At 50.6% G+C, this 26,942-nt stretch overlaps 7 protein-coding genes across 7 annotated transcripts; all 7 read right to left on the minus strand.

Annotated features, from left to right (window-relative positions):
- Nucleotides 1-1,223: 1,223 nt before the first annotated feature.
- atg1 (serine/threonine protein kinase ATG1) lies at nucleotides 1,224-4,177 on the minus strand (the record flags this gene model as incomplete). Its single annotated transcript, XM_057180064.1, has 3 exons — nucleotides 1,224-1,387; nucleotides 1,445-4,037; nucleotides 4,100-4,177. The coding sequence occupies 3 exons, from the start codon at nucleotides 4,175-4,177 to the stop codon at nucleotides 1,224-1,226; spliced, it is 2,835 nt and encodes a 944-aa protein (XP_057028450.1).
- Nucleotides 4,178-5,586: 1,409 nt separating this feature from the next.
- N7457_009022 (putative phosphatidate cytidylyltransferase) lies at nucleotides 5,587-8,332 on the minus strand (the record flags this gene model as incomplete). Its single annotated transcript, XM_057180065.1, has 2 exons — nucleotides 5,587-7,730; nucleotides 7,789-8,332. The coding sequence occupies 2 exons, from the start codon at nucleotides 8,330-8,332 to the stop codon at nucleotides 5,587-5,589; spliced, it is 2,688 nt and encodes an 895-aa protein (XP_057028451.1).
- Nucleotides 8,333-8,651: 319 nt separating this feature from the next.
- N7457_009023 (diphthine--ammonia ligase family protein) lies at nucleotides 8,652-10,937 on the minus strand (the record flags this gene model as incomplete). The annotated part of the gene is made up of 1 exon (XM_057180066.1): nucleotides 8,652-10,937. One exon carries the CDS (start codon nucleotides 10,935-10,937, stop codon nucleotides 8,652-8,654), a length of 2,286 nt encoding a protein of 761 aa, XP_057028452.1.
- Nucleotides 10,938-12,103: 1,166 nt separating this feature from the next.
- sebA (putative C2H2 transcription factor (Seb1)) lies at nucleotides 12,104-13,860 on the minus strand (the record flags this gene model as incomplete). Its single annotated transcript, XM_057180067.1, has 2 exons — nucleotides 12,104-13,247; nucleotides 13,322-13,860. The coding sequence occupies 2 exons, from the start codon at nucleotides 13,858-13,860 to the stop codon at nucleotides 12,104-12,106; spliced, it is 1,683 nt and encodes a 560-aa protein (XP_057028453.1).
- A 7,898-nt stretch (nucleotides 13,861-21,758) lies between these two features.
- On the minus strand, nucleotides 21,759-22,216 carry N7457_009025 (uncharacterized protein; the record flags this gene model as incomplete). The annotated part of the gene is made up of 2 exons (XM_057180068.1): nucleotides 21,759-21,974; nucleotides 22,043-22,216. The coding sequence occupies 2 exons, from the start codon at nucleotides 22,214-22,216 to the stop codon at nucleotides 21,759-21,761; spliced, it is 390 nt and encodes a 129-aa protein (XP_057028454.1).
- A 1,998-nt stretch (nucleotides 22,217-24,214) lies between these two features.
- On the minus strand, nucleotides 24,215-25,392 carry N7457_009026 (thioredoxin-like protein 1; the record flags this gene model as incomplete). Its single annotated transcript, XM_057180069.1, has 3 exons — nucleotides 24,215-24,986; nucleotides 25,068-25,215; nucleotides 25,317-25,392. 3 exons carry the CDS (start codon nucleotides 25,390-25,392, stop codon nucleotides 24,215-24,217), a joined length of 996 nt encoding a protein of 331 aa, XP_057028455.1.
- Nucleotides 25,393-26,311: 919 nt separating this feature from the next.
- Nucleotides 26,312-26,902, minus strand: N7457_009027 (uncharacterized protein; the record flags this gene model as incomplete). Its single annotated transcript, XM_057180070.1, has 1 exon — nucleotides 26,312-26,902. One exon carries the CDS (start codon nucleotides 26,900-26,902, stop codon nucleotides 26,312-26,314), a length of 591 nt encoding a protein of 196 aa, XP_057028456.1.
- Between the last annotated feature and the right edge of the window lie 40 nt (nucleotides 26,903-26,942).

Consider the following 26,942-nt stretch of genomic DNA (forward strand, 5'->3'; position numbering starts at 1 on the left):
AAACTATGCAGTCGGGGCCGAACCGTACCCGCAGGTTGGATGCTGGATGCTGGATGCGGGAGATACACTCCCATCAACTCGTGGACTCGCGTGATGTTGGCTACAATGTAATTGGTACAGATGCCGGTACCCTGTTAACAATAGGGGTATTCAGGAGGTACGGAATACACCATGGGTAACGGCCTCAGAGCATGTGCCAATGCCGATGAAGGAAATAAACGCGCCCAGAGAAGAGCCAAGGAGCCAAATGAATGAACGAAGTGGAAATCTCTGACACATAAATACTACCGCCACGAGCACGCCATCGTGAGGCTTTTGGTGTAGATCGATGCCAAGCTTCAGGTCTCATTTGCTACGGCCCAAACCCATGGTTTATACAAAGTGCCCTCGCTTATGTTATAGCCTTTCTCCTTCTATCTGCATGGCGAGGAGGTAAAGCCGTTACCTGCATATGAGTACCTACCGAGGGACGTGCCTTTTAGCGTCTACTATCCATGTTATACAGGTTTTAGCCCCCAAACTAGACAGAGAAAGGAGGACAACCCGCAAAAAAGACGTGAAAAAGGTCCCGGAAGGTGGATACGGAACACAGCCGGGCCCATTGCAGAGTGAAGGCATGGAGATTGTACCTACCTCCGAGGTTATAGAGAGATCAAATGTTAATGAGTCACCTCAGTTCATCTATGTACAATACATCTTGTAGTATCTGCACCAAATTCCAGAGTGAAACACCGCAGCGCCGTGACCTTGTGCATTCCAATTCCAAGAAAAAAATCAGAGCCAATCTGTATACCATAGGTCCCCAGGTCAAACGCCAGCCCGAACGAAAAACAAAGGTGAAAGGCGCCTTAGAAAACAGAAAGCAAATTAGGCATGATGGCATGATGACATGAAAAAAAAAGCGCAGAAACGAAAAAGGAACTCCCCTGGCCTCGTGCTGTGGGATATATGGCATAACGGGAACGGAAAGAGAAGAACGAATCAACAACCTTGAAAGCATGAACGGAGAAATTAGTATCTCGTAGAGATATCAATGGCAAATAAATGGCAGTAAACCCGCCAGGACTAACCACAGGTTAGCATATATAAACGAGGAGAAGCTTAATCATCCGCGTCGATCGAAAACCTTATACCTATAAGGCGATGGTCATGACGCTACGGGAAAGAAAACAAAACCGTGATAATCTGATAGATTTGGTGAACGTTGTATGAAAAACCAGTGCTCATCTAGGCGGTGTCACCCCCGTAGTATATGCAACAGGAGAAATAGTGGATGGGGGGACTTTGCCCGCACTGGTCATCGTGGGAGTCGGAGTGGACGATCGCTTGGAGAGCACCGCCAGCTTCTTTCGAACAGATGTGAGGCGACCACGCATACTAGAGACGACTACATCAAAGTTTTAGCTTTAGGCGGGTGGGATGATTGAATGGAGAGAAGACTCACGTTTGACAACGACCTGCCGATCTTCCACCTGCAGGTCGTCCAAAATGACCCTATCACTGGGTTGCGAACTGCTTTGCCGGTCACTGCTGCTGCTGCCCGGTGGAGATCGCGCTCCATCACTTTCAAGGACAGCTTCAAGCATGCGAATGGCAGTGACATAGGTGATTTCGCAATTGGCAAGATCTTCGCCGGTCAATTCGTTGATGGCAGCCGCTCGGCTCATCTCCAGTGCGCGGTCGTACATGAGCCTCTCTGCTGTCACGCCAGGGCTCACTACTACGTCCGCGGTAGAGGTTGAACCGGCGGTAGAACTGATGGAGTAGTTATTTGGATGGCTGGGATGATCTAGTGGCAATCGTCGTTGGCCCTCGATAAGTTTGAGGCGCACGAATTCGGCCTTCTCGATGACCTCATTGAACCGGCTGCGCACCCACTGCACAACGTAGTTGATCCGGGTACCAGCAACTGCGCTCATATTCTCTTTGGTCGGTGAGTCCCCGTAAATTTCTTCCCGATTCTTGCGTGACCACCAAGCGCCAGCGATGTCCATTGACTTTGCCAGCAAAGACAATGCTTTGACATATAGCACCAAAGCTTCCTCAGATAATGTGACGATCGCGTCCACTGTAAGCCCATCATCAAATTCAGCAGATCCTGGATCATTGTTTGTATCCATAGGTCTCGCAGATGGATCAGTCGGTGCTGAAGGTGCTAGCGGAATAAGCTGCTTGTATTTAACCTCGGCAAATCCGAAAACAACATCGCTACGCGTAGCGCATTCCTCGATTTCCTGGACTGCCTTGCAATCTTCATCCACGTTCGGACTTTGCTTGGTTGCATCTCCTGTGATCAAAAGGCTTGTATGTGCAGGAGGATAGGCTGGGAATGGATTATAGGCCAAAGGCGGAGATCGCCCACTTTTGCTGATAGCTAGTGGAGGTGAGAAACCTATGCCAAATAAACGGCCACTGGCCATATTGAGTGCTTTCGAGATTGCGGAGGTCGCCGATGTAGGACTTTGTCCGTAACGTCGCTCGTAGGAATGCTGACGCTGGTGTGTGGAATCTGCGCGCGAGCGGCCCGTCACAACCTGCATAGCCTTAGCCGCATTGGCATGCGGAGAAGAGGGTGACACTGTTGGTAGACCCTGTGTGGTCGCCCGGCGAGACCCGGCGCCAGTTTGTCCTGGACGAGAAAGCCCGCCCTGTAGGCGTGGACTATGGGCCAGTTCGTCTGCAAAAGCGTTGACTTCCACAGCCCGCTTTTCAACTACAACGTAATCTCTCTCGAATGCCACTTCTTGTGCAGCGCGATCTCGTTCCTCCTGGATATGGACGGTTGAGTCACTTGCCCTAGGAGAGCCAGTATAGGTATTCCGATGTCTTTGCCGATCCATGACAGCAGCAGTTGCCTTGCGATCGGTGAGCTCTTGGCGTCCTGGGGCAGTGACAAGACTGACAGGACCAGGCCGTTGGGGCGGTGTGCCTGCTCGTTGATCTTTGACAATCTCCGAAGAAGGCCGATCAGCGCTTCCCATGCGCCGCATATGCGTGACTGTAGGTGGGGTTGCTGATTTTGGAGGTGTTGTAGAAGGTCTTCGATTGATGGGGCATGCAACCCTGTCCTCTGGCCCGGTGTCATAAGGAGATTCTTCGGGTTTTGCGTTTAATTGCGTTGGTCGTGGTGATTGAGATGGCCCCGAAACATCGTCCGCTACCAGGCCAGGGATCGGATCATTGATCACATTGTTGTTAAAGAACTCGGGAAAATTCAACCGCTCCACCGGGTTCCGTTTCAGAAGACCTCGAATTAATCTTTTAATATCATCCGAGGCTGGGTTTTCTTCGGGAAAGCGGATTCGGTCTTCTCCCTTCTCAATCTTTCGCAACAACTCGACATGATTTGAAGCCCGGAACGGAGGTCGACCCACAACCATCTCATAGAGCACAGTACCTACAGACCACAAGTCGGCCTTGGCATCATATTTCTCATATCGAAGAATCTCAGGTGCCATGTACAGTGGAGAACCACAGAGGGTCTCCGCCAACGAAGTGGCGGGTAATGATCGAGCGAAGCCAAAATCCGCGATTTTGAGCATTGGGAGAGACTCGATCCCCGTAATAGGCTCATATGAGTTATCACTCCCTTTAAATGGAATGACCTGAGCAGTACCATTTCTGTACGACGAAGGCGAGGGGCACAAAAGAAGGTTCTGAGGTTTGATATCTCGATGGATAAGATTTCGATCACGAAGGAATTTCAGCGCACTTGACAGCTGTTTGAGGAAGTGCCGAGTAACTACCTCATTGAGCGAAGCGCCAGGTGGGTTGGGATATTTGGCAATCATGTCCCGGGTGTATTTATGCGTTCCAAGACTATCCCGGCGCTTGATAAAAAGCGACAGATCCCCCAATGCACAATATTCCATAACCAAGTGAATGTGAGACGTTGACTCATGGCAGTCAATCAAGGCGACGATATGGGGATGATGAAGGCCCTTTAGGATATCGATCTCGGACGAAAGGTTGTCTTTGAGCTTTTTGTTGAGCTTGGACAAGTTCACAGACTTGATAGCTACGAAGGTTTTCGATCTCTGGGTGATAAGAATGGATCAGCATAATCTCCCAACATATCACAAGATAAGACACAACTCACTGTATGAACACCTTGGTAAACCGTCGCGAAGCTACCTCGCCCGATCTCATCAAGCCGCGTATAACGGCCGATGGACATCTCTGGATGGGAGGACTCGCGCGATCTTCTTGAAGTTTGAGATGCCATGGCGGCGATGGAGTACCCCACTGCCTGTGTTTTCCTTGGGAAGCTCTCGCTGGGGGGAAGTCAAGATCGAGTCACACCCCAGCAACCACAACTACCTCAGCAGCAGCAATGAAGGCAATCGACTCGTGAGGCCCATCAGGGGAGCTAGGGAAGGATGACGATGCGTCCGGGAAGCCTGGAAGGACGAGGAACCGCCGGGAGAACGGGTCTGGGAAGGTACTGTAAACGGGTGCCGTGGAACGATGTCGGTGAAATCGGGTAGATTATAGAAGATGATGCGATGGAGGTTTATGATGTACCTCTCAAGAAGCAAACAAGATCCAAAGCAGAGCGGTGAGAGATGTGAATGCAGAACGGGGAGATTTGGAGATTCGAGTATAGTAGAGAACCAAAGATGCAGGGGGGCGAAAACAGTCGACCTAATGAGAAAGCAAGATGATGTGATGGAACGGGAAGACCCCAAGACCCAGGGATCTCCACGACTGGGGGGGTGTGACCCAACGATAACGAGTGACAGGCGGCGATGATCGCGTAAGGCGGTCAGAAGGGCGGGATGATGTAGATGCTCGATAAGATGAAAGATGAAACACGAGGGGGGGAAACTCGAGGTAAATGGGAGAGGAGAGACCAGAGGCGAGTGAAAATGAAAGGAAATGGCACAAATAGGACAATCAGCCAAGACACTTGGACACCTTTCCCAAAGAACCTGAACTTGCGAAAAGGAGTCTATACCACAGAGATCTGGATCATGTGCTTATCGATTAGATAAGGCCGAGATCGGCAAGGCAGATACCGAGATCTCCAAGTATCCCTTGTAACGAGGGTGACCGTCTGACTGAGCCACTGCGAAGGATCGTACTGTGCATTTCACTATATAGGCAGTCCATGTGTTGGTAGCTAGGGAGACTCGACCAAGGCTCCACTGTGCTCCCCACATGTATTCTGAACATTCCCACATCTGCCTGTCAATATCCTTACTATTGCCAGACTCCTGACAGCTCATCATACGCGATGAAACCGTACGGTGACGGAAGCTTATCTGCAGCCTATGGAGTCCCCAGTCAGGGCGCATCGGTTGCCCAGGTGGTTACCTACAGGAAGATTGAGGAATAGGACGAAAGCCAAGGCAAGGCAGATATGCAATACCATGCAGCGGAGTATAGGCATCCAAACGGATTCAAATTGAGTAGTTGAGGTTCATCTATACATCCTCAGCCTCTGTACCCCACCATACTATACAAATGCCGCAGCAAAACGGTTGGTAAATAAGACACAGGCAAACCTCCGAAAGCTAAGGACTGGTCAAGAAGAAAAAGAAAAATCACCAAACACATCCCCTGGATACGCATCACCGCGCCACATCAAACCCCCAGACCCCGCACCAGCAGCCACAACACTACGGGGACCACGACGTTGTCATTACAGCCAGTGAGAATGGCCTCGGTGGCGCTCGTCCCGGCGGCCGCCAGAACCGCCTTAAACAGAGTGCAGACCCAAAAATGAACGGAGAAAGTACCCCCTTGGGCTGATTCGACCCCTGACACGGGCCATCCCCCAAGCACCAGCCAGGCACGAACCACGATCAGCCCGCATGTAACGGCTACCACAAACGCAACACTGCCCTCGAGTGATTTGCCACCACCCCAGAACCATTTCAATCGACCGTATCGTCGGCCAATGAGAGATGCGGCTGCATCACCCATGCCGACACAAATAACTCCGCTCGCCATGCTGACGTCTCGTGATGGTACTTCCCAGCCAGCCCAGGGGCCTACGCCAAACCGAGGAAGATCGGAAAGCGACAACCAAAGTGGTATAGAACATCCAATTAACAAGAAGATGTGTGAGATGATGACGGGACCACGGTGATCACGGCCATCGACGTACGGGGCCAGGAAATGGGTAAGTGGCCGTGAGATAGGGGGTAGCTGAGACGCGCGGAACAGGTCCAATAGAAGGAAAATGGACAGGACCAGTGCCAGCGCCATGGCGCAAAAGGCTGGGTCCACAAAAATGGCGGGAAGGAACATAACCACCATCATGCCGTGGAAGATCTTGCGCCGCGTGTCAACCTCAGCAATAAAGCTGAGTCTATTAACAATAGCCAGACCTGTCAGCAGCACCAACGCGCAGTAACCGCTGAGTAGTAAACGAGTGTTGGCTGCTCCAAAAGTAGCCTGGCGAATATGTTCGACCGATCCCAGAAAGCAGGAGGCACTCAGAGCCTCGGCATCGGGGCGAGGTGGCAGTTCAATCCAGTACTCGAGGTTTAACATAAGGACCCAAAAGCGAACTCGCGAGAAATTGCCAAACAAGTAGCCTATAGCCCAGCCGAACGGATCTTGGCCTTGCAAAGCGCGGTCTGCGATGTACTTTCGGATAGGTCCAATAACAATCGCCAAAGTCAAAATGTAGACATAAAAGGCGTACAGCCATTTGCGAACCTGCGCCTGGGCTGAAGTGAGGGAGAGGAAAGAGGCCAGACCAGGGCCCATCGTTTTCTTGCGCCTGCCACCGGGAGTAGTTCGAACGCGTTCCTCTCGAACGGCTTCATCAAACGTAGATATTGTATGGCGTCGTCGTTTCACATTGCGGGCATATCGCTCAAAAATCTCTTCCGTCACAATTTTTTCGATTGCAGATGCAGGCTCTGGTGGCGGGTGGGCACTGCGGTTCTCCCGCATAGTCCTACTCTTGCGCGGCCTCGAAAATGGGAACCCAGTTGGCCCATCACTGTCCGACGAAGCGTCCGACGGGACATGCACCGTCCTACTCAACTTCTCGCACAGTCGATGGTCCATCATATTCAAAAACTTGCGGGGAGATTTCGAGGAAATAGGAGCGCGACGGAACTTCCAACTGGGAATTCTGGCCAAAGAAACCTCCCAGCGCAGTATATGCCGACAAAAGGCGAACAAACACATCCCACCAAGCCATAATAAGGCTTTAAGAATCTCCATCTGGGGAGAGGCCGCAAATAGGTACAAGTTGATCAAGGCAATTGTCAAAAGCTGCAGCTCGGCAGGAAGAATGCTGGTCGTCAACAAAAAATCCAAAGTGGGTATCAACGCTTGATGCAAAGGAAAAAGAAGCATTAAAGATTCCGCGTCGAGCCCGCGAAGCGTCAATGGTTTGGGCACTGTATTGTCCAAAGAGAAATGCTCGGAAATGAGAATGGGGATCAAAGATACCATCCAATGGACAGAATTGAGTCCATAAGCCCAGTTCTGGAATGGTATAACGGGCGTAGGTAGGGAGGAGAGGCTGAGGATGATATTATGCATAACAAGTGACGGAAGATGGTTGGACAGCGACAGTGAAACAAATATCGGAATAAGAACTGGGTATAGGAGAGGAGCCGGATCAAAGCTTGAGGGCAACGAAAAGTATGTTCGTTTCGTAGACCAAATGCGCCAAATGCGCCAGCTTCGGCCCTGTGAGGCACGAACGGCGAGCGGATAGGCGGCATAGAGACCCATGACCGTGAGACCATGAGCAGCAATCTCTACAATTCAATTAGCATGTGTTAAAAAGTCACGATGATTCCAAATGTCCCGACATACCTTTTCGCCATTCCCAGGCCAAAGCCCGCGCTCCGCCTTCATACAAGACGACTCCGCCAACAGACAGCAGGAGGGTCGCCTCCAAAGAGCGCCGGAGAACCTCCACTCGCCTTTGTCGTCTGAATCTTTGTCTTTCTTCGAAGGCCTCTTCTTCGAGTTCCTCCTCCGAACTCTGTCGCGATGACCGCCGCGCAAATGACGGCCATGGTTGCAAGCTAGGTAGCCAGGAATCGGTGTCCCCAGACCGCAAGCCTTTTCGAGGACGAAGCGGAGGAGCAGGTAAGCCCCTTAGAATACCTGTGCTCTCATCGTCGGCTTCTGTGCCGCTATCGCTGGTTGTGCGCGACGACCTTGAGTAGGAGGAGAGCGGGTGGAGACGGTCGCCGTGTTCGGAGGGGGTGCTTGATCCGATGCGCCGGCTCCTGTGGTAAGGATGTGGGGAGCGATTGAATAATCGGAGGTCTTCCGCAAGCGCTTCGGGGGTCAGGGGAGTGCTACTGCGAGGCGTCGCTTCGTGTTCTTCGTGGTTTGATTGCGAACTCATGGCGCCATGCTTATGTTGATGAGTACGTCATGTCGGGGTGAGATAGGAAGGACGGTGTGTGTGGGGCGGCAGGAAAGAGCGCCAGAAAGAAGAGAAAATGGTCAAGATTTGAGCCCCAAGTGTTTTCGAAGTTGAAAGTTTTTGAGAACGTGGCCGTTGGAGAGTCTGTTATTATCTTTCCTGAACGCGGTGGGGATTTTGCCTATCACATGCAAGCGGACAGTGCATCACGTTGTATGACCTCGAGAACATGCTATACTACAGATTCCTTTCTTTTGCATCAATAAAAAGGGGGTTTATTCGTTCATAAATATTTTGTTTAACTGAGCTGCTGCAGGACCACCCCTGCGCTCAGTCTTCGCCCTTCTCGTCCCCATACTGATCTGCAAGGAACCACTTGGCCTGGCCACAAGGTTTCAGGCACCAGATGTGTGGTGTATAAAACAGCTTGAGTTAGACTGGAATCTCGGCAGTGAACATCTTTCACTGATCTCAATATTTGCTCAAATGTATCGTCTGACGAACCCGCGTCAATCTCGATACTGGTATACTTGTATTGACCATCCATGGTGGTGGAAAATGTCCCTCCTTTAATGTCCAGCTTGACCTGCTCACACCGGCCTCCCAGTCCTTGCCATTCAATATCACTTCCTCGTGGAAGCTCATCCACTTGGACAGCCAAGAATGGAGGAATGCATGTATGGGACTCGACAAGAGCAGTAAACTTAGGCAGACTTGGCACAAGGGCATCGGACAGCTCCTCTGTGCAACGACCATATTTGATATCCCAAGCGTCCAGCTGTGGGCCTTCATCATCATCCTCGTCTTCATTATCAGGCAAAGCATGCATTCTCTCCCAAAGGCGCCACGCTACTTGGGCTTGTGCATTAGCGTGTTCTCCGCGAGCTAGGAAGGCCACAGCACCGAGCCACCAGTCCACCTGCATGGCTTCACCGATTCTCCAGAGATGCTGGAGAGCCAGTACGGCTCGGAAGCGGTAGTTCTCGGACCATGACCCTGGCCCTTCCACCCGCGCCATATCCATAGAAGCGGGATCTAGAGGAATTTGACCAGCAATGTGGACGAGCCTGCTAGCATTTTGCAGCGGGACTGACATCGCTTGCGAATATGGTCCAATATTGGCGGGCGCCCAGTATGACCTCGATTGAACATGCAGGCCTTGACGCCGGTCCCTCGCACCCAAGTCAATCACGAATGAGACCATCACTTTGACATTGGAAGGAAGTCGGTCTCCACAGGCGACGGTAACACGTGCTGGAGGATTGGGTTTCTTGAACAGCGAGACGTAGATATCATTCATTGAACCAAAGTCGGCCATTGAATTTAGCAGCACCGTAGCGAAAACGATGTCGTCTGTTGACCGGGCACCAGCCTCGGCGTGATTAAAAGACCCGAGCACCTGCTCGACCTTGTTTGCAATCCCCTTCATCTGTTCTCCCGCCCCAGGACCAGCCTCAGGCGCAACAATATTCGACATCGTCCACGTCGAGCCAGATAGTCTATGCACCGGCTCACAGACCGACCATTGCGGCGAGCGAGCAGTGCTCCCCCGCAAACCCGAGTCATCAGAAGACCCAGAATGGTCCAATCCAGACCCCAAAACACCCTCAAAAGCCGGATCCAACACTCCAGGCCTTCTGACATCACTCGGCGCAATCCCATCCCCAACCTCCCTAGCTGTCTTAACCGCACACCTAGCCCCCCTCAAACTAACAAACGCAACACCGCCTTCCCCAACTTTCTCCTTCCGACTCCCGACCTCAATCCTGCTCTTCCACAAAAACCCAGGACCATCCAACGCAAGAGTCTCATACTCCCCGCCCTCACCCAACACCGCCCCACGGATATCCTCCGCCGCAGCAAACCGACTCATCGCCTTCACTAGACACCTGCGCATCATCCGGCCGCCACTCTCAGCACCAGACACATTCCACCACAGGAATCCCTGGTCCAGACCGCCCGAGGCAACCTTGATAATCCGCGCATCACATTTCACAGCCGCCATATCTTCCAACAACCCCGCCTGGCCGATCGCCAACGTATCAGCAGACCTAGCCATCGGCGCCGGGAGCGACGGATACATCCATAGCCAAGCGAGGGGCACAAGGCCAAGACGATTAGCGACGCTCTCGATGCGCGTGCGCTGATAGGTAGAGAGAATCGCGCCCGCGGAGACAGCATTTGCCTCCGGATGGGCGGCTTGTATGCGCCTCAGGAGCGGAACCAGGGACTCCGTCTCGTCTTGATCGGTAGCTGTATTGCCGTAGATACGGGCGGTATCGACTGCGGCGCCGGTGATGGGTTGGCGGTAGAGGGGAATTTGAAGGGCCGATTCGTAGAGGGGGATTATGCTGTGACCGATTGTCTGGTACATGAAGCTGTCGATGTCTTCTTCTTCTTCATCTTGAGCGTTGGGATTTGGGGTTGGGGATTTGGGTTGCGGTTCTGGGTAAAGGTTCGCTAGCGCAACCACTTTGTGGCCGTTGCGGATACAGTGGAGAATGGAGTAGAGGGAGTCTTTTCCGCCGGAGACTAGAGCGATGACGTTGAGCCCTGGGGCTGGAGGTTGCGCTGGTTTAGACATGCTTGAGTCCAGTCAGGTTTGAAATATGAGATCTCGCAGATTTGCTGGGTGCGGGCAAATGGGGGGGGCACTTTTCTCTGTCCCCACCTTCAAGGCCGTTTATCGATAAGATCAGTACAGCAAACTGGCGGGGAATACTCCATGCATCTTTTAATCTTCTTTCCTTTGATACGTAGCTCGAGTGATATCATACATTCATTCTTTACATGGTGAATAGACTATTTCTTGGTTTATATCGGGGTAGAGGGGGATTAGCCTAAGACAGAAGACCGGAAGGCCTAACTCGAAATCTACTACGGAGTACGTGTTTACCAGGATAGAGAGTATAGTATGGATATGCTTGTAATTTGATGCATGTAAATCAACATCTAGAGATGTGACCTGTAACCAACACAAAGGGGCAATGCAATACAAGGGGTATGAAGCAATGGAGTGTGAAAAATGGGGGTGGTCAAATAACTTATACACAAATGTGACCAGCACAAGGAAGAAGCAGATGAAAAGCCAAAAAAAAAAGCCAGAAAAGGGGAAGAAAAATATTACATCGAATAAACGAACAAGCAAGCGAAACGGTAGAAGAATCAGAAAGAAAAAAGAAGGTAAAAAAGTCACAAGAAGCGAAGTAAACGGGGGTACACGAAGGGAGAGCTCGAGCGTTCCATGTGAGGCACATTGCTCACGCCGAATGTGCTAGTCCAGGAGAATTTGGATAGGACATCGAGAAACAAAAGGAAAAAAGGAAAAAAAAGGAGATAAAAAAAAGTCAGAAACAAGGTGACAAAGGAAATAATTCAACACCATTCCCAGCACTGTCAAGGACAGATGCCATCATTCGCTCTATATTTCGTGTTTTGTTCTTTTTTTGGTCTCCGTGGACACTTCTGCGCCCATGTGCCTTCGCCAAAGAACCGCTTCGAATGCAATCCCAGTCCGTGTGTATGTGTCCCCGTGCGATATGTCAAACGCTGAAAAATGAAAAGGGAACCCAAGATGCCGTACACCGATCCAGTTTCCGACACCAGTGTAATGCCCGGACGCCAAACCCAATCAAGACCAATGTGGTCAAACTTCCAAATCAGAAAGACTCCGACCGAGAGATGTATGTATTATATATGCAGTAGGAAGTCTCCTGGTCTCGTAAAGAAAATCATGTAACGAAAATGCCCTTAGGACAGATCACGCTTGCGCTTCTTGGCCGCTCGGCGGTCCCCAGAGGGAGCACTGGTGGTCTCGTTCGACTGGGCAGCCTCGTACATAACTTGGCCAAGTGCGCCGGCATCATGTTGATCGTCATACGAGACAGAGCCGGCATCACTTGTGTCGAGAACCCCCATAACGATGGAGCCACCGCCGTGGGTGCGAGCGTGCTGGGCGAGGTTATCACTGCGAGAGAACTTCTTACCACACTCATTGCACTCGAATGGCTTGTCCTGGGTGTGGAGGGAGCGGTAGTGGCGCTTGAGGTGTTCCTGGCGGCGGAAGCGACGCGAGCACAGAGTGCAGACAAAGGTCTTGGATGGGTCCTCGGTCAAAGATTGCTTGCGACCACGGCGGTTGACAGACACGGGAGCGGACTCGGAGTCATCTACTGATCCATCATCCGAGCAGCAGTCACCAGAGGACTCGCAGGCGGCCAGCGCCTTTGCTTCGGCCTCTTCGTCAGCAACGGTCTTTCGGGACTTGCGGTTGCTGCGCTTCTTGGTCTTGGGCTCCTCGACGTGCTCCTCCTCGGTCTGAATCTGAGGCTGGGCGGTTTGGGTCCATTCGAAAGAGGGCAAACCATTAGGAATGAAGGTCTCAGAGTCATCCGAATCCTCGAGGCTGTGCTCGCTCAGGAATCCATCATCCTCTACTGTGTAGGCGTGCATACGCTGGCGCTTGTCAGGCATGTAGATGGCATTGGCGGCAGGGTGGAATTCCACAAGACGGTTCAGCTCATCATCGGAATCGAGATCCGAGAAACTGTCGAAAGTTGGGAGCGAGCTCAGGGGATCCTGGGTCGAAGAGCTGTAAGAGGGAGATGGGTTCTCATTGACGGGAAGCGTCACAGACGCACTGGCGACAACGGCGCGAGGCTCTTCCTCCTCGCATGAAAGAGTCGGCAGAGGAGGGAGATCCTGGGTGTGGATATTGACAGAGGGCTCAACGGTGAGCTGACGGGGGTCACAAAAAGACTGGCTAGACCCAAGGCTGTGGGAGGCAAGAATGTCGGCGGGGACGGGTGAGGGGGATGGGGAAAGCGAGGGGCAGGAGGTTGCGGACAAAAGGTCCGAGGTGTGCATGTGAGTGAGAGAAGGGGGTGGATGAAGACTGTATCACAATTAGCTTTTCGCCCTTGCTTCCCAAATCCCCACATTTCATATCCATGTGTGATCTATAAAAACTTACCAGGCGTCATCGGAGGCGATTCAGAACGCGCCCATTCGGGAGTACCCAGGATCTCCTGGTGCACGTCTGTCTCGCATCCCTCCTTGACACCCTCCACCTTATCAAAGGTGAAGAATGTATCATGGATCGGGGTTGGTAGGGCACCATGGGCAGATGGAGGGCTGCTGATGGTGCTTCCCGAAGCTGAGAGTGGAGGGGTCGAAGGGAAGTACAGATCATGACCCATGAACCGAGTATCCAAAGGCATCAAGGCGGGAGAGCCCTGCTGCACAATGATAGCCGGCTTCATCTGCGAGGGCTGGGGAGACGCAATGGGGGTCAAGCTCATGGTGGCACCGCGGAAGGCATTGGTGGTAGCCATCTGGTGCATGTTCATCATGGGCTGGGATGAGTAGAGTTGCTCTTGGGCTCCGTATGGCATTTGGCTGTAGTAAGGAACATCTGACTGATAGTGACCTTGTCTCTGTGAGTCGGTATAGTATGCGAATGTAGGCTGGCCTTGGACCGAAGTAGGACCCATATATGTTGAGTCCATTGTGAATGTGCTGCTTGGGGTGTATTAGTTTTGTGTTCCAGAGATCTCTATAGATGGTACATACCTGTTGAAACGGGAGTCCAATTGACAGGCTCTCGTTATATATTAGTAGGATTAGGGTTGAATGTGGTATGACCGAATGAATGGACTGAGGTAATTAGGTGTATAGGACGATGAATGAGTGTCGTCTGTCGGAAAAGGAAGGACAGGTTCTGGGAACCGGGAGACAAAGTACTTGAGGAAGGAGAGTGTTATAGATGAGGAGGATCCCAAATAAATCCGAGGAAACCCCAAACCCAAAATAGTCCCAAAAAAAAAGGATCCAAATAAAAATAAAAAGATAGAGAGAGTGTGAGGAAAAATAGACAGCGGGGAAATTAAAAAAAAAGAGAAAGACACTTGATGAGAAGGGAAAGATAGCAGGTCGCGGTGGATAAATGAGTGATCTGCTATTTTTCTACTTGCCGGGTCACTAGTTTAGGAGTGGGCCAGGAACCGGGTGCTTTTATTTTTTTTTTTAAGAAATAATTAAAAACGGATTTAGCAAAATGATTTAGCAAAATGATTATTATTTATGAAATTATTTACTCAGTCTGGGGCGGGATTGGGAAAGACACTGGGTGCACATCAAGTGCTCAGTCCCGTTAACGGCAGACCAATCGCATTGATTGAGGAGGAGTTAGTGAGTTAACGGAGTGGGGGGAAGGCAAGCATTAACTTAATGATTTTTGATTTCTATTCTTTTATTTAAATTCGTTTACCTTACCAAAGTACGGAGTACGGAGTACGGAGTACCTTGTACGGAGGACCGTCTCGTCTCATCGGCCACCCTCCCCAAACCAGTATGGCGTATAAAAGAGGGAAAATGCGGAGAGGCCTTCACACCGTGATATTCCTTCTGATTCGTATGTTGCCATGACCTTCAAGTTCGCCCACGTAAGCCCAATACGTCCCAATAATCCCAAAGGAACACCATAGCGCGGTGGCCCGAGACCTGATCTAAATATTGGGAAGTGTGGCCACGAGGTGCACGACCATTGGACTATGTGATAGTGACAGCGGCAATCATTTGTTCTTATCGTCGTAAGGTCGGACAAATAAGAGTTCTTTGCCCGTCTCTTTCTTTTTCCTTTTGGGCTTATTGCTTGGGGGGGACCAATAACCCCGAGGAATGGACCGGGGCCCACGTATTTCGTATGCCCTCTGGTAATAATATGTCGGTATACCATATAGCGAACATCCTCGGAGCCAAAATAAAAAAATACCCAATTACACGATCGACGAAGGATTACTGGCCCTACTATCTCCGGAGTCTTAAACCTCCAGACGGCAGACAAGTGGAAACTCCAGACCCCAAGGCAATCAATTTCCCATCTGGGCGGCACATCCCAGGTCGCTCAGGACTTGCCGATCAGACTATTAACGGTGGCGACGACCGTGCAACCATCTGGCCTTCGATCGTGAAACGGTCGGCATTGGCTGTTCATTGCACGCTTACATTCGTCCCTGGCCAATTTCATATGATCCTGGCTGTGGTCCCTCGGTGCGGTGATCGCCGAAGCAAAAAGAATTCCCCCGACCTTCCACCTTCGAGGATATTCCCCATGAACATCACTTTTTTTTCTATATATCAGAAAGATCATCAGGGTGAAACGTTGGTAGTTCATCCTCAATTCGAGGGTCGTAGAGGTAGACACCTAAGTGTTTGCCACATGGGTCCTACACCAAATCCGCGATTCTTTCCGATCGCTGCAAGGGTTATGCCATGGCCCATACAAACAAACCACATATTGTACACGTCAACGGCATCAAACTTCAATATCTAGGCAGAACATAGAAGCCAAAAGGTCGCCAGATGCAGGCCAATAACCTGCGATATTCCTGCTCAGTTGCGCGGCCTACTGCAGGAACCAGCTGTGGGGACAATACCCGAACCATTGAGGCAGCCAGAACATGCTTATTATTGAGTTTATGATCAAGAGCCAAGGCTCAGATGCAGCTTTCTTTGAAGCCCTCGAGAGGAGGGTTTTTTTTTAACTCTGCACCCGGTGGTTCCAGCTCCAATTGAATGGGAAGCGTCTCCAAACGCCTCCAAGGTATTCAAGCCACAATCACTGGGGAAGGGACAATGTACTCCATACGGAATGCGGTGTACGGAGTACAAAATGGGCTTATGGTGGCCCAAATTCCAGTCGTTCGTACGGAGTACAAACCGGTGAAATGCTCCTTAATAGGTCTCAGCTATGATGCATCTCATTGGATATAGGGCCGAGCCATGGTCGCGAAGTGATGTGTTCCGATTGCAGGGTGATGTGATAGCACCTTTGGTCTCACGAATGACCTGTAAATCCGGGGGCAAAGGGTGCGCTTAGTACTCAGAGCTTGTCAGCGCACAAAATATATGCATATGGGCGTCATTATTAGTATAGTCTCTACCACATATTGTGTGTTATCTGTCATCTCAATGGATGCATAAGCAGATGCATAATCCGACTCATCGACTAGCACAGCCCAATGACATACAGCCGCCGCCCAAGCAAGGTCCAGTGTGATTCTTAAGGTAACCTCAGGTGAAACTTCCTGTCGAAGTGAACTATCCAATGAGTCAGGTTCTTCCAAATCTTCCCATCTCAAGGTTCGACTCACATCCCTTTCGAGTCCAGACCAGAAAGCCAAAATTAATCCCGGCATTACATGATGTCGGGGTCCCGGAGCATTGCCAATGCGTAATTGGCCGCTTCTAAACATAGCGCGTCTTTTAATTGGCTACGACAGCTTCATTTGTGGGCAAAGCGTCAGCGCCGGCGGAGAGGTGCCTTAATCCGCCACCAATCAGAAACATATAAACTACGCCATTGTGGACTTGGGGGAAATTGGAGTCTCTGATCGATATTCATTACAGTTCCCACTCTACACACTATCCAAGTCCACAGTTGAGTGCTCCGTGTTCAAACACGCTGGAGATACTATTCCTAGTATCCCGGGTCGCCGGACCTCAAGGTGTTTCCCTGCTGGGCTTAGATGCTTCCCGCGGATTTGGGAAAGCGCTATGCATGGAAGGCTGTCAAGTCGCCTTCGAGAAGGCTACTAATGTCCACTATCGTTGAAGCTAGGCTTGACCTTCATGTCCACATTTTTATTTAGAGGTCATAAGTTGACTATGTTGACAAGGTATCCCAAATTTTCGCCTTACCTTTCGCGACTATTTGCTTTGTGATGGCCAATATCCCTGCCGCCACCGTTGTGGCACAGACAAATCGGATTTTTGCTCTGGAGAAACCCACGGGCTCGTTCTTGGTGCTGGAATAATGGAGAAAAGAAGCCAGAAAAAAGAAAAAAAAAACAAAAAGGTCAGACACTATTGATTCGAATCCCACTCTGCCCTGATCGTCGGAACCGCTCCCGACCTCAACCACGATATATGCGATGTCCTAGACGGGCTGACAAACGCTTCATACTGAACAGAGCTCCGAGAAAAGTCCAGCAGAACGAAATAGGGAGAAGAGCTATGGATAAAACAAGCTACCCCCAAACTACTTCCACCAACGGTTCCTCGGAAATTGGCAATCATCCCTGACCTTCTAGTCTGTCCTTCTAGCCTCGAGAGCTCTTAACAAGAGTGGAGAAGATGGAGATGGAGGCGGGCGGGCAGTTCCTAGTCCCGACTAAGGGCCGCGGAAGGTCCTCCAGTGTAGCCGAAGGACCTAAGTGGCTCTTGAATGGAGACCCGAGTGGATGGCCCTGTTCTTTATCGAGAAAAAAAGGAAAAAAAAGATAAAAAAACGGGAACAAAGAAGGACAAAGAGGCAAAATCGTTGATCTGCTAACGCCCAATTCTCGACGGGGAGCTCACTAGCCATAATCGAGGAATCGGCCGTGCGATTTGCAAAAACGGTGCTTGGCTGGAGAAACGACCATCTTCCTAGTTCCCCGACGAATCATACCCGCTTGCTGGCGGTTAACTATGGGGGTGGGAGGGTAGTGTGTGAGAGCTCCCGGCTGCTATGCGCGAAACCGTTTGACGATCAGCATGCCCATATCCGAGTCAAAAAGAAAGTTGACCTGTCTATCTGTCAAGGTTGACCCCGGACGCTATGTATGCATAGCATCCAATTAGTTTTTCCCCGGGAGCGAGACCGAAAGCGCCCGCTGCAAGGGTTCAACTTGAGTTGCATGTCGCGATACCGTTGGTGGGATCTCCAATGCATCGGTGGGCTTGAGTGAAAAAAAAAACGTCCTGGTCCACCATAGATTGGCCGTACATATTCTACACATCTAACGAATCCACAATTTGAAATCCACGGAGGGCAAATAAAAAAAAACACGACGGAGTACGGAGTAATACAAACGCAAATGTCAACGCCACAAGTATTCGGGGTTTGGACAGATCAGACCATATGAGACTTAATATTTCGAGGCCAAATGTCACAAAGAGATGTGGAGCTATACTCCGTAACAAGATCCGCAAGGAATTCACGGCCCTCTGTTCTCCATGCGCTTGCGTCTCTGCCAACGGCTCTTGGCAGATGCCTTACAGGGATTATTTCGCCATCGGGACCCCCATTCGAGGCCCTTCACATGGGACCACCGAGGCTTCAGGTACGGGAAAAATGAAAGACAGTTTATGGATCACACCTGCATAACGTAAGTTGGGTGCTTCGTGGATCGTACAATATTCGGAGTTCCAATCACAACACCGTTCGGAAAGGACTTAAGGGACTGGATCACCCATCATGCCATTGGGCCAAAAAAAAAAAATCACGCCTGTCGGTGGCCCCCTCCATTCCTGTCATACTGGTTCCCGGCGACTCGGGAGGACCCAGCCCCCAGGCCGATGGACTAAGCTCGCTAGCATATCTATGCCGCTCCGCGGTGTTTAGGGCATGGGTGATTAAAGCCCGAAATCATCTCGAGACCACAGCCACTAAAAAGCAAGGGGACAGGGACCAAACCCAATTGCCTCTTCTCAAACCATACTCAAAAGGACACTTGGTGTCCCCGGATTATCGCGCGGCCGCTTGGGAACGCTAGAGCTGCGAGGTCGGCCGTGGCGTCGCTTGTCGTCCGTAAAGAAGCTCAAGTCCGGCGGAATCCCTGTCCACGATGGAAACTCTTCGAAAACTCCAGACCTTCTGACGTGCGCAGATCTCCGGTCCTCTCAAGCCCAGAGATGGGATGGACGTGGGGGGATTAGCGACTTGACTAAAGAGCTCGAAATGGATAGTGTATTAGCTCATTTGCCTTCGTAATGTGTATGTTGTATAATTTTTTTGCCTGTCGGGCGCCGCACGTTTGACAAGGCTAAACCTGAAACACCCCATAGGCAGACCGGGTACGGAATACGGAACACGCGTTTTTGAGGGCTATGACGCTAGTGTGCACCGGAGTCTTGGCTCGTTTTTTTTTTCTCTTTTTTGGTCGAGTTTCGAGTTTCGATATGAACTCCACTGCTCTTGGGGATTATTGTCGATGGTCGCACTTTTAGCGGAGACTAGACTTTACGGCCATTGATGGTGTATTTTGCCCTGCCGTGGACTTGCTGTGAACTGAGGGCACTGACCTCAATATGGTCTGTTTCGGGACTTAGCTAGAACAAGCAGGAGATAGAAGAGAAAGCGAGCTTTTCAGGAATGGGAGGTGCTAAGAATAACCCGATTCTCGAGTAATTAGCTGTGACAATATAGCCCTTTAGTGCCGCTGGTACGGAGTACGGAGTAGGCAGAGAGATAGTTCCAAATTGAGTATTCCGTACGGACTACTCCGTCCACGGGGGACTATCTATCTAGGTATCCCTCGAGTGTTCGCTTCGCGTCCAGGTCTCCCATCCCACAGTCTCAGTCAGATTCTGGCCCGACCGAACGGCGTGTCTCGAACATGGTCTCAGTTCGACTCGCATGCGACCGTTGCGATATTAATCTAACTACCATACACCCATACATGCATGACTTTGCCACAGAATATATTCGCCAAATCTCTGCGGCAGCCACAGTGCCACGGAGATTGATTGCGCACGGAACGCCACTCCTACAACAGGCTGGTCCGTAAAACAATAAAGGTCCTTGCGCTTGTCTCAAAGCGCCATCTCGGCCAGGTTACATCGACTTTTTCCGCGGTGAGAACTCTGTAAGTACTTGGCTCAAGCGAGAAAAGTGCGGGGGGAGAGTCGGCTAACACATCCACACACATATCCATGGATCCTATACATTAGATTCGGGTACATCCCTCCATTGCCTGATCTGGAATATTGTACGATCCCCATGTGTGGGATTACCTCGTACTCCGTACTCCGTACTCCCGTACCGAGGATGAGATTGTGCTAAACGGGAACGGTGTGGCACACGGACGTCCGCAATGGACCAGAGACACATCAAAGAAACTTCGACTAAAAACCAACGACTTTCGCCATCGAACCTACTGGACACGTGTTTCAGATAGGGCCCTCGGTATCCGCTCCAATACTCCGGACTCCAGAAAATCGCGATCTCAGTTCCAAAGGGTGAGGACCTTGTTTGCAACTGGCTACAAACCCCGAGACACTAGGCTCCGTGCGGTATCCAGTCCCTGGATCTGATCGTCGGGAGAAAAAAAAAAGAGTCGGTTAACCTTTAGATCAGCCGTACTATCGCTCCCTGCCTGCTCTTCGGAGCTGATCAAGGCTCCAAAGGTCACCATAGGTCTGGATTGGAGACTAAACGTGCACCTATCAAACTAAACGAGGCCGGTACCACAGGTGGCTGAGAGAACGTGGGCGAGCATAGTTCGTTTCAGGTAAGATCTGCTGCGCATCCATTCTGGTCCACTGGGATTATCAGCTCTGGGTTCAATTTCTGTTCCCCCTCACCAACACTAAAGTAAAATAGAGTAAGGTTACAGGGCCAATGGAAGTTTCTCGATGCATGTTCCCATTCTCCCCAGACCGCTGTCAGCCACAAAGTGTGTTTTAACTGAAAAGACTCCGATTACTCCGTTCAGACTCGATTGAAAGAGGAAAAAAAAACCGATTCGGTTCGGAAGTGGTGAACACCCCACTTGTTTCCACTGAGGGTATGGATCGGCACCTGGTGAGCCCACAAATCAAACAGCAACAAATCAAAGACAAGCGAGGTTCGATCGAAGGATTTCTGGCTCGGCACGATCCTGGGAGAAATGAAAATATGGGAGCAAAATGCGGAGAGGGACTATCCAACCCGTGGTGGAATAGGGATGCATTAGTGCCTCCAACGGATTCATGCGCCGTCACCCACCAAGATGCCTTAGTGGATTTTTCGAGTCCATTCGTGTTCAATTCTCCCGAGCCTTTCGTGTCTCCATCACGCTTGTCCTTGATAACATATCCCAAGAGATACCGATTCCTTGGCTCGGGTACCCTTCCTCCATCCAGAGATATCTGGTCTCGCCCAATCACCAGCTCGTTCTAGGGCATTGGACCAGCTAATCTTTTCGGAGATCCGCCGATATCGCATCCTTTCGGGTCTGGATCTCTGGTACGAATGGAGCTCAGTACCGCACAAAGATACTGGTGGAATGATGTGATTCCCCGAGCCCTAATGCCCTTTATCTGATCTTTCATGCTTTTTCTTGGTTCTGAGGTCATGGCATATCCATCTGGCGGAGTATACCCAAGAAATTTGTTTACTATGTATGAAGTATGTCGTAAGTACGGAGTATGTGGCTCCATTCCGGAAAATGACTCCATACCGTTGCAAATATGATTATGTACAACGGTTTAGCAAATTCGCATGTGCGAACTTTTTCTCCAACAAAACTGCGCTATATCCCGTCAAGTGATAGTCCATGAACATCTATCCCCACCAAAGACTCCAGGAAGAATCCCGAAGAGCACACTACTGGGTTCCATCAATCACGCCTATAAAAAAAATTATACGAGCGCAATCAATTTACCCGCCAGCTCGTATCCATCTCGGGGAGCTACCGTGGACCGCGGCGAACACATTCGTCCCCGGGCTATCAGGATCGACGACCAGCTCCATCACTCCATCCGCGTACTCACGGCTCACAACCAAGGAAGTGGCCCTTCCATTGTTTAACAACACGACCAGATCAACCAATGCGGTATCTTCTACGTAAGGAAATTCACTTGCCGTTTTCTTTGGCTAGTGAGATTGATATCTGAAAGAGAGAGTTCCGCTGATCACCGCACGCGCTGATTACTTTTTCTTACCGTCCAAAGTTGTGCGTGGAGAGTCAACACGCCAGCATTCTGAATGGTTCCATGGTTCAAGACTTCAGCTTGGGCTGATATGAAACTTGGCGCACATCTCCCGTGGGGCGGGTATGCCTGGCGAATATAATTTGATGAGATAACTACATCAGAAGATATTTCGGGTAAGACCATGTCTACTGAGGTGCCTTTTTCACCCTGTCTCGTCTATTTTCAAGCCCGACTCTGACCAGTCTTGGTCTCAGCCGAGCACACATACCTCTGGCATTGGCTACCCAGTTTGATTGCGTGCGTTATTGGCACAACACTGGAAACTCCTCGCCTGGAGACGGGCTGGAGCGGGTCTCACCTTGATACGGAAAACTGTTCCATTCCAAGATCTGGTTCGGAGAGAATCCATGATACGGTACTCCGCGCACATCTACGGAGTACCTTGCGGGAAAACGAGCAACCATGGAACCGGCTAATATCGATACGATGCACGGCCAGTACATGAGAGACATGCATACTGGTATTCTTGCCAAAGGCCCACGCAAATCCAACTTCTATCCGTGCATCAGCCTAAGGCTCGCGGACAACCCTGGTTCGAGGATATCCGCGTGGAGTCAAACCCTGATCCTCACGGGACAGCGATCAGGATACACAAAAGAACCGCAGAAACGGCAGGTTACCACATCCACGCCGAACACGCATCCCAATACAGAGTAAGGAGTACAGGACGATTCAGTTAGTCCGTGGACTCGGGACAAGCCGCCCTGTTTCTGATGCAAGTCCGAACCGGCAGTGGAGTTGAATGAATTTTTCTTCCAACTCGGTTAAAGACCTGCTCATGCAACCAGGCAGCCAAATGAGCCAAATTGCATTGCGTAAATAAAGTGCCAAGTCCAACCTCCTCCACCCTCCATCTACGGTCCGCGGAGGGCAAACGTGAATCATCCCTCCATCCCATACCTTCTGGCGATATTACGCGGACGAATGTATACACGTTTGTCCGTCGTAAACCCCGTTCTGAGACGAAAAAAGGCCCGGTGCATCCGGTGGTCGGCCGGTGCGGCTCCCGGGCCGAAAGTGATCACTACTCGCGGCTCCGCGGGATGCCCTTCGGCGTCAAAATTATGTGCAATCTATTCTAGTTGTACGTTTTAGGCGGGCGTATTGTATGATTCGCCTCACGGGTGCGACATTTAACGGCAATTTTCAGCCGATGTCTTGTTTCGGCTCCAAATGCCTTCTTGGGGTGTTTGATATTTTTTTTAGTGTGTGATACAACATACGTTCTAATGGACATCAGGTCATGTTTCGTCTATAGATAGTACGGAGTAATGGCTGCAGAAATGCCCCTCAAATCGATTGCTAATCTCGTTTCATAGGATAACTCATAAAGCTAGGAAAGCGATATCGAGCCTCGGCCTGGTTACAGGTCGAGTGCGCAAAGACAAATAAACAAACAGCAAATGGCCTCAGGGATGGTAAAAGTGAGATCACGCCCCCATAAGGAGTCAGTCTCTTCCTATCATATATCCATAATTCTCATCATCGACCATATATATGGAAGAAAGAGAAAGGAAAGGAAGGGGGAGGCTATCAAAAGAAGAAAATTCCATTCGCATATCGCTTACGTAAGGCTGAAAATTTCTGCGCGCGCCGACTGGTTTCTCTTTCAGGCGGCGGAAAAACCATAACGCCGAGACGGAGCATAAAAGGAAATCTCAGCGGCCGGCTTTCCTCTTCTTTTTTTCTTCTTCGTGCGGCGGCGCAACTTCGATAACCCGTGTTGCCTGGACATCTACGGCCATTTGTCTGGCTTTCAGTGATGTAATCAGGTGTCAGTTGCGCCACAGACGAAGGGAATTGCACATTGATTCTTACTTTATGGGTCTTTCTGATATCTCAAGGATGAGACCTTTTGGTTTGGGATCAAACATCTTTTTTTTACACACTCTGTTGTGTATCAATAGCTTAGAATGAATCGAATTAAGCTTCTGAATATCTGCACACTTTTTTCTCGTAAACAGCTGGTCCTTTTTCATTATGACATCTAGATATAAGATCGCTCCGTACCGGTGTAGACCTGGGATCATTGGTCTAATCTCTGTCAAAAAATCAATCATGAGACAGGCCACGGGCTCTCTGTCAATAACGTAGGCTTATTTTCTCCAATGTCTATGTTGTTTACTCGCCAGGCTCGTCACCAATTTTCTCCAGCTTGCCCATGGAGCGGTTCGCGCCCGCCTCGCCAACAATGCGAATGCGATCAACGCGCAGCTTCTCGCTGTCTCCGTCCCCATCAACAAAGAACACGACCAGAGAGGTCACATTCTGGAAGTTGACAAACCGCAGAGGGACATTTGCAGTCCCAGTCTTCGCATCCCAATCACCGGCCTTGATCTCCACCTTCTGAACGGCAGGGATACCATCCGCCTCGTCGAACCCAAGCACGTGGGAGGTATTCTTGTAGATGTGCAGGTTTCTAGGCCGCATGGGTGTCTCGTCATCGTCGGCATCCGCATCCGTAGGAGGGAAAGAGGTAACCTGAAGCGAGTGGACCTTCAGGGTGGAGTTGAAGGGGATGTACAGCATCAGCTGCTCGTCGGTATCGCTCTCGACCCAATCCGCCTGACTTCCAGCCTTCGCCTTCTCTTTTCCTGCTAGTGCGGATGGCTTTGAAGCGCTGAACAACGCGCGTGGCTCTGCTTTATCCGTATCCCGGTTCAGCAGCTCCAGTCCCTTGACATCGACCTGATCAGTGATGTCGCTGTAGCCCTTGGCCACTGTGCCGCCGATCCAGAGCTCACCGGAGCTGCTTCCTTCGGCGCCTGCAGCATCATCCGACTGGCTTGCCTCAGATGCGAGCTTCTGGACGATCTGGTTGAGCTGTGCAGGGTTAGCACCCTTGACGGTTTGGTTCACGCGGCCGTTCTTGAAGACGATGAAGGTTGGCATTCTAGATTCGGAGATTCGTTAGTAAGCGAGGCAGACAGAGATCAGGGATTAGAATTGAGATGAGGAGATCTGTAGTACGTACGCTGTAACGCCATAAGCTTGCGCAAGCTCCTGTTGGTGGTCGACATTAATCTTGGTGAATGTGATTTGTTTCGGGCGGGAAAGCTGGGTTGCCAGCGCGTTATACGCAGGCGCGATAGCTTTGCATGGTCCGCACCAGTCGGCGTAGACTAGTCAAGTATTGAAACAGGGTCAGCGACGGCCGTGGTGTTTCGAGGGAAAGGGCGAGGTCCCAGCGGGGTAGGATCGCGCCGCGGCTGCGAGTACTTACAGTCGGCAACGACGAGACGAGAGGAGGTGAGGAGCGAAGAGAATTGCTCCTTCGATGAGATCTCAACGACAGACATGATGGGTTGGGAGAGAAATGAGGGTGTGAAAGGAGGTAGAAGGGGATGGAAAGATGTGAGGTTGTGTTTTGCAGGTGCTGTCTCCGAATATGTCATCAGCCCCTCTGCGGGTATAACCAACAGGGCCATATCGGCTACACCAGCAAATTTGTGCTCTTAATATGTATGTAGATTCGGATTGCATGGGTCCGTATATTGGAGGAACACGCCATTAGTTTCAAGGCTGCTGAATTCGAATACCTTTGTTTGGTATGAATCCGATATATATAGTGCGGAAGATGCTGCGAGAATCAAAATGCAAATGAACTTGATTTATACCCCCTTCAATTATATCTAAAAAGGACGAATATCTAATTTCATTTTCAAACGAAAGTGAATATGCAAATGCACACTAAAAGTGTATATTGATCTAAATTACCCATATCTAAATAGCTGCCGGGGACAACAATCGGTCTCTCTGCCGAACCCACGAATTGAAGACACGCTCAGGTGGAAGGTAAGAGGACCGAAAAATTGGACGCTTGAGATATGTGTTTTGATTGTAGTTCACCCGGAGTGAGATGATACCCAGAGTGAAAAAACGCTTCGGCATAGGCCCATGGTTTACCTGCTTCTCGGTGCCCGGCGAAGGTAGCACGCGCAATCCAGCAAATATTGGCGGCGATCCAGCACGGAAAAAGAAGATTTTGCACGAGATAAGACCAAGAATGGCTACCCATGTCAGCACATTGTCTACATCAGCGAGCTTGACCTCTTAACGAGATGTGGACGAATCTAGACACGGGGTCCATGGTGTGTCATCGTAGAGCGACAAGGCACGAGAGCTGTGCAGCTGAATAACCTTGGAGGGAGACCAGCGGTATGACAGAGTAGGGCCGATGATAGTGAAATGAAGACCACTTGATGTTCATTTCGTTTTTCATCCCTCATCCGCCCCAACAGCGAACAGAATCTTCAGCCAGAGACTGCACCCACGACACCCGATAATGATCTCGCCATGCTCAGCCTCCCTCTCCAAATCTTCCTCATTGACCAAAAATCCACGCTCGTCCCCACACCGACAGCCGCGATACCAGCAGTCACCCTCGTCGCCTTCTGCCTCGTCGCAAGCAAGATCCTCCAAATCCACAATCTCCAGCCCAGTATGAAACACGTCGCCAGTTTTTTCGCGCTCGGCAACCTTGAGTCTGTCTAGGCGGAGGGAGCGGTTGTATTCGGCGCGTAAGGCGGGGTCCGACAGGGTCTTGTAGGCGGCGGTGATCTGGTCGATGGTATATAATTGTCGCGGAGGCTTGCCATCTGATCTGGCAGAGAAAGAGTTCGAGGTAGATTTCGAAGCCGTCGACCCATTCAATACAGTCTCCTTTGCGATAGCACTGGCCTTGTCAGGGTGGTGTTGCAGCAAGGCTTTGTGGTATGCGATCTTAATCTGCTGTTTGGAGAGGACTGTCGACGAAGATCCCGTAGACGGCAGAGATAGGATCTCATAGAGGTCCACACTGTAAGACATCCTTGTAATTCCGATATAATGTGTGTCACTGTCCGTCTCA

The sequence above is a fragment of the Penicillium paradoxum genome, assembly GCF_028828445.1.
Source record: "Penicillium paradoxum strain IBT 22861 chromosome Unknown utg000007l_segment0_segment0, whole genome shotgun sequence".
Classification (NCBI taxonomy): domain Eukaryota; kingdom Fungi; phylum Ascomycota; class Eurotiomycetes; order Eurotiales; family Aspergillaceae; genus Penicillium; species Penicillium paradoxum.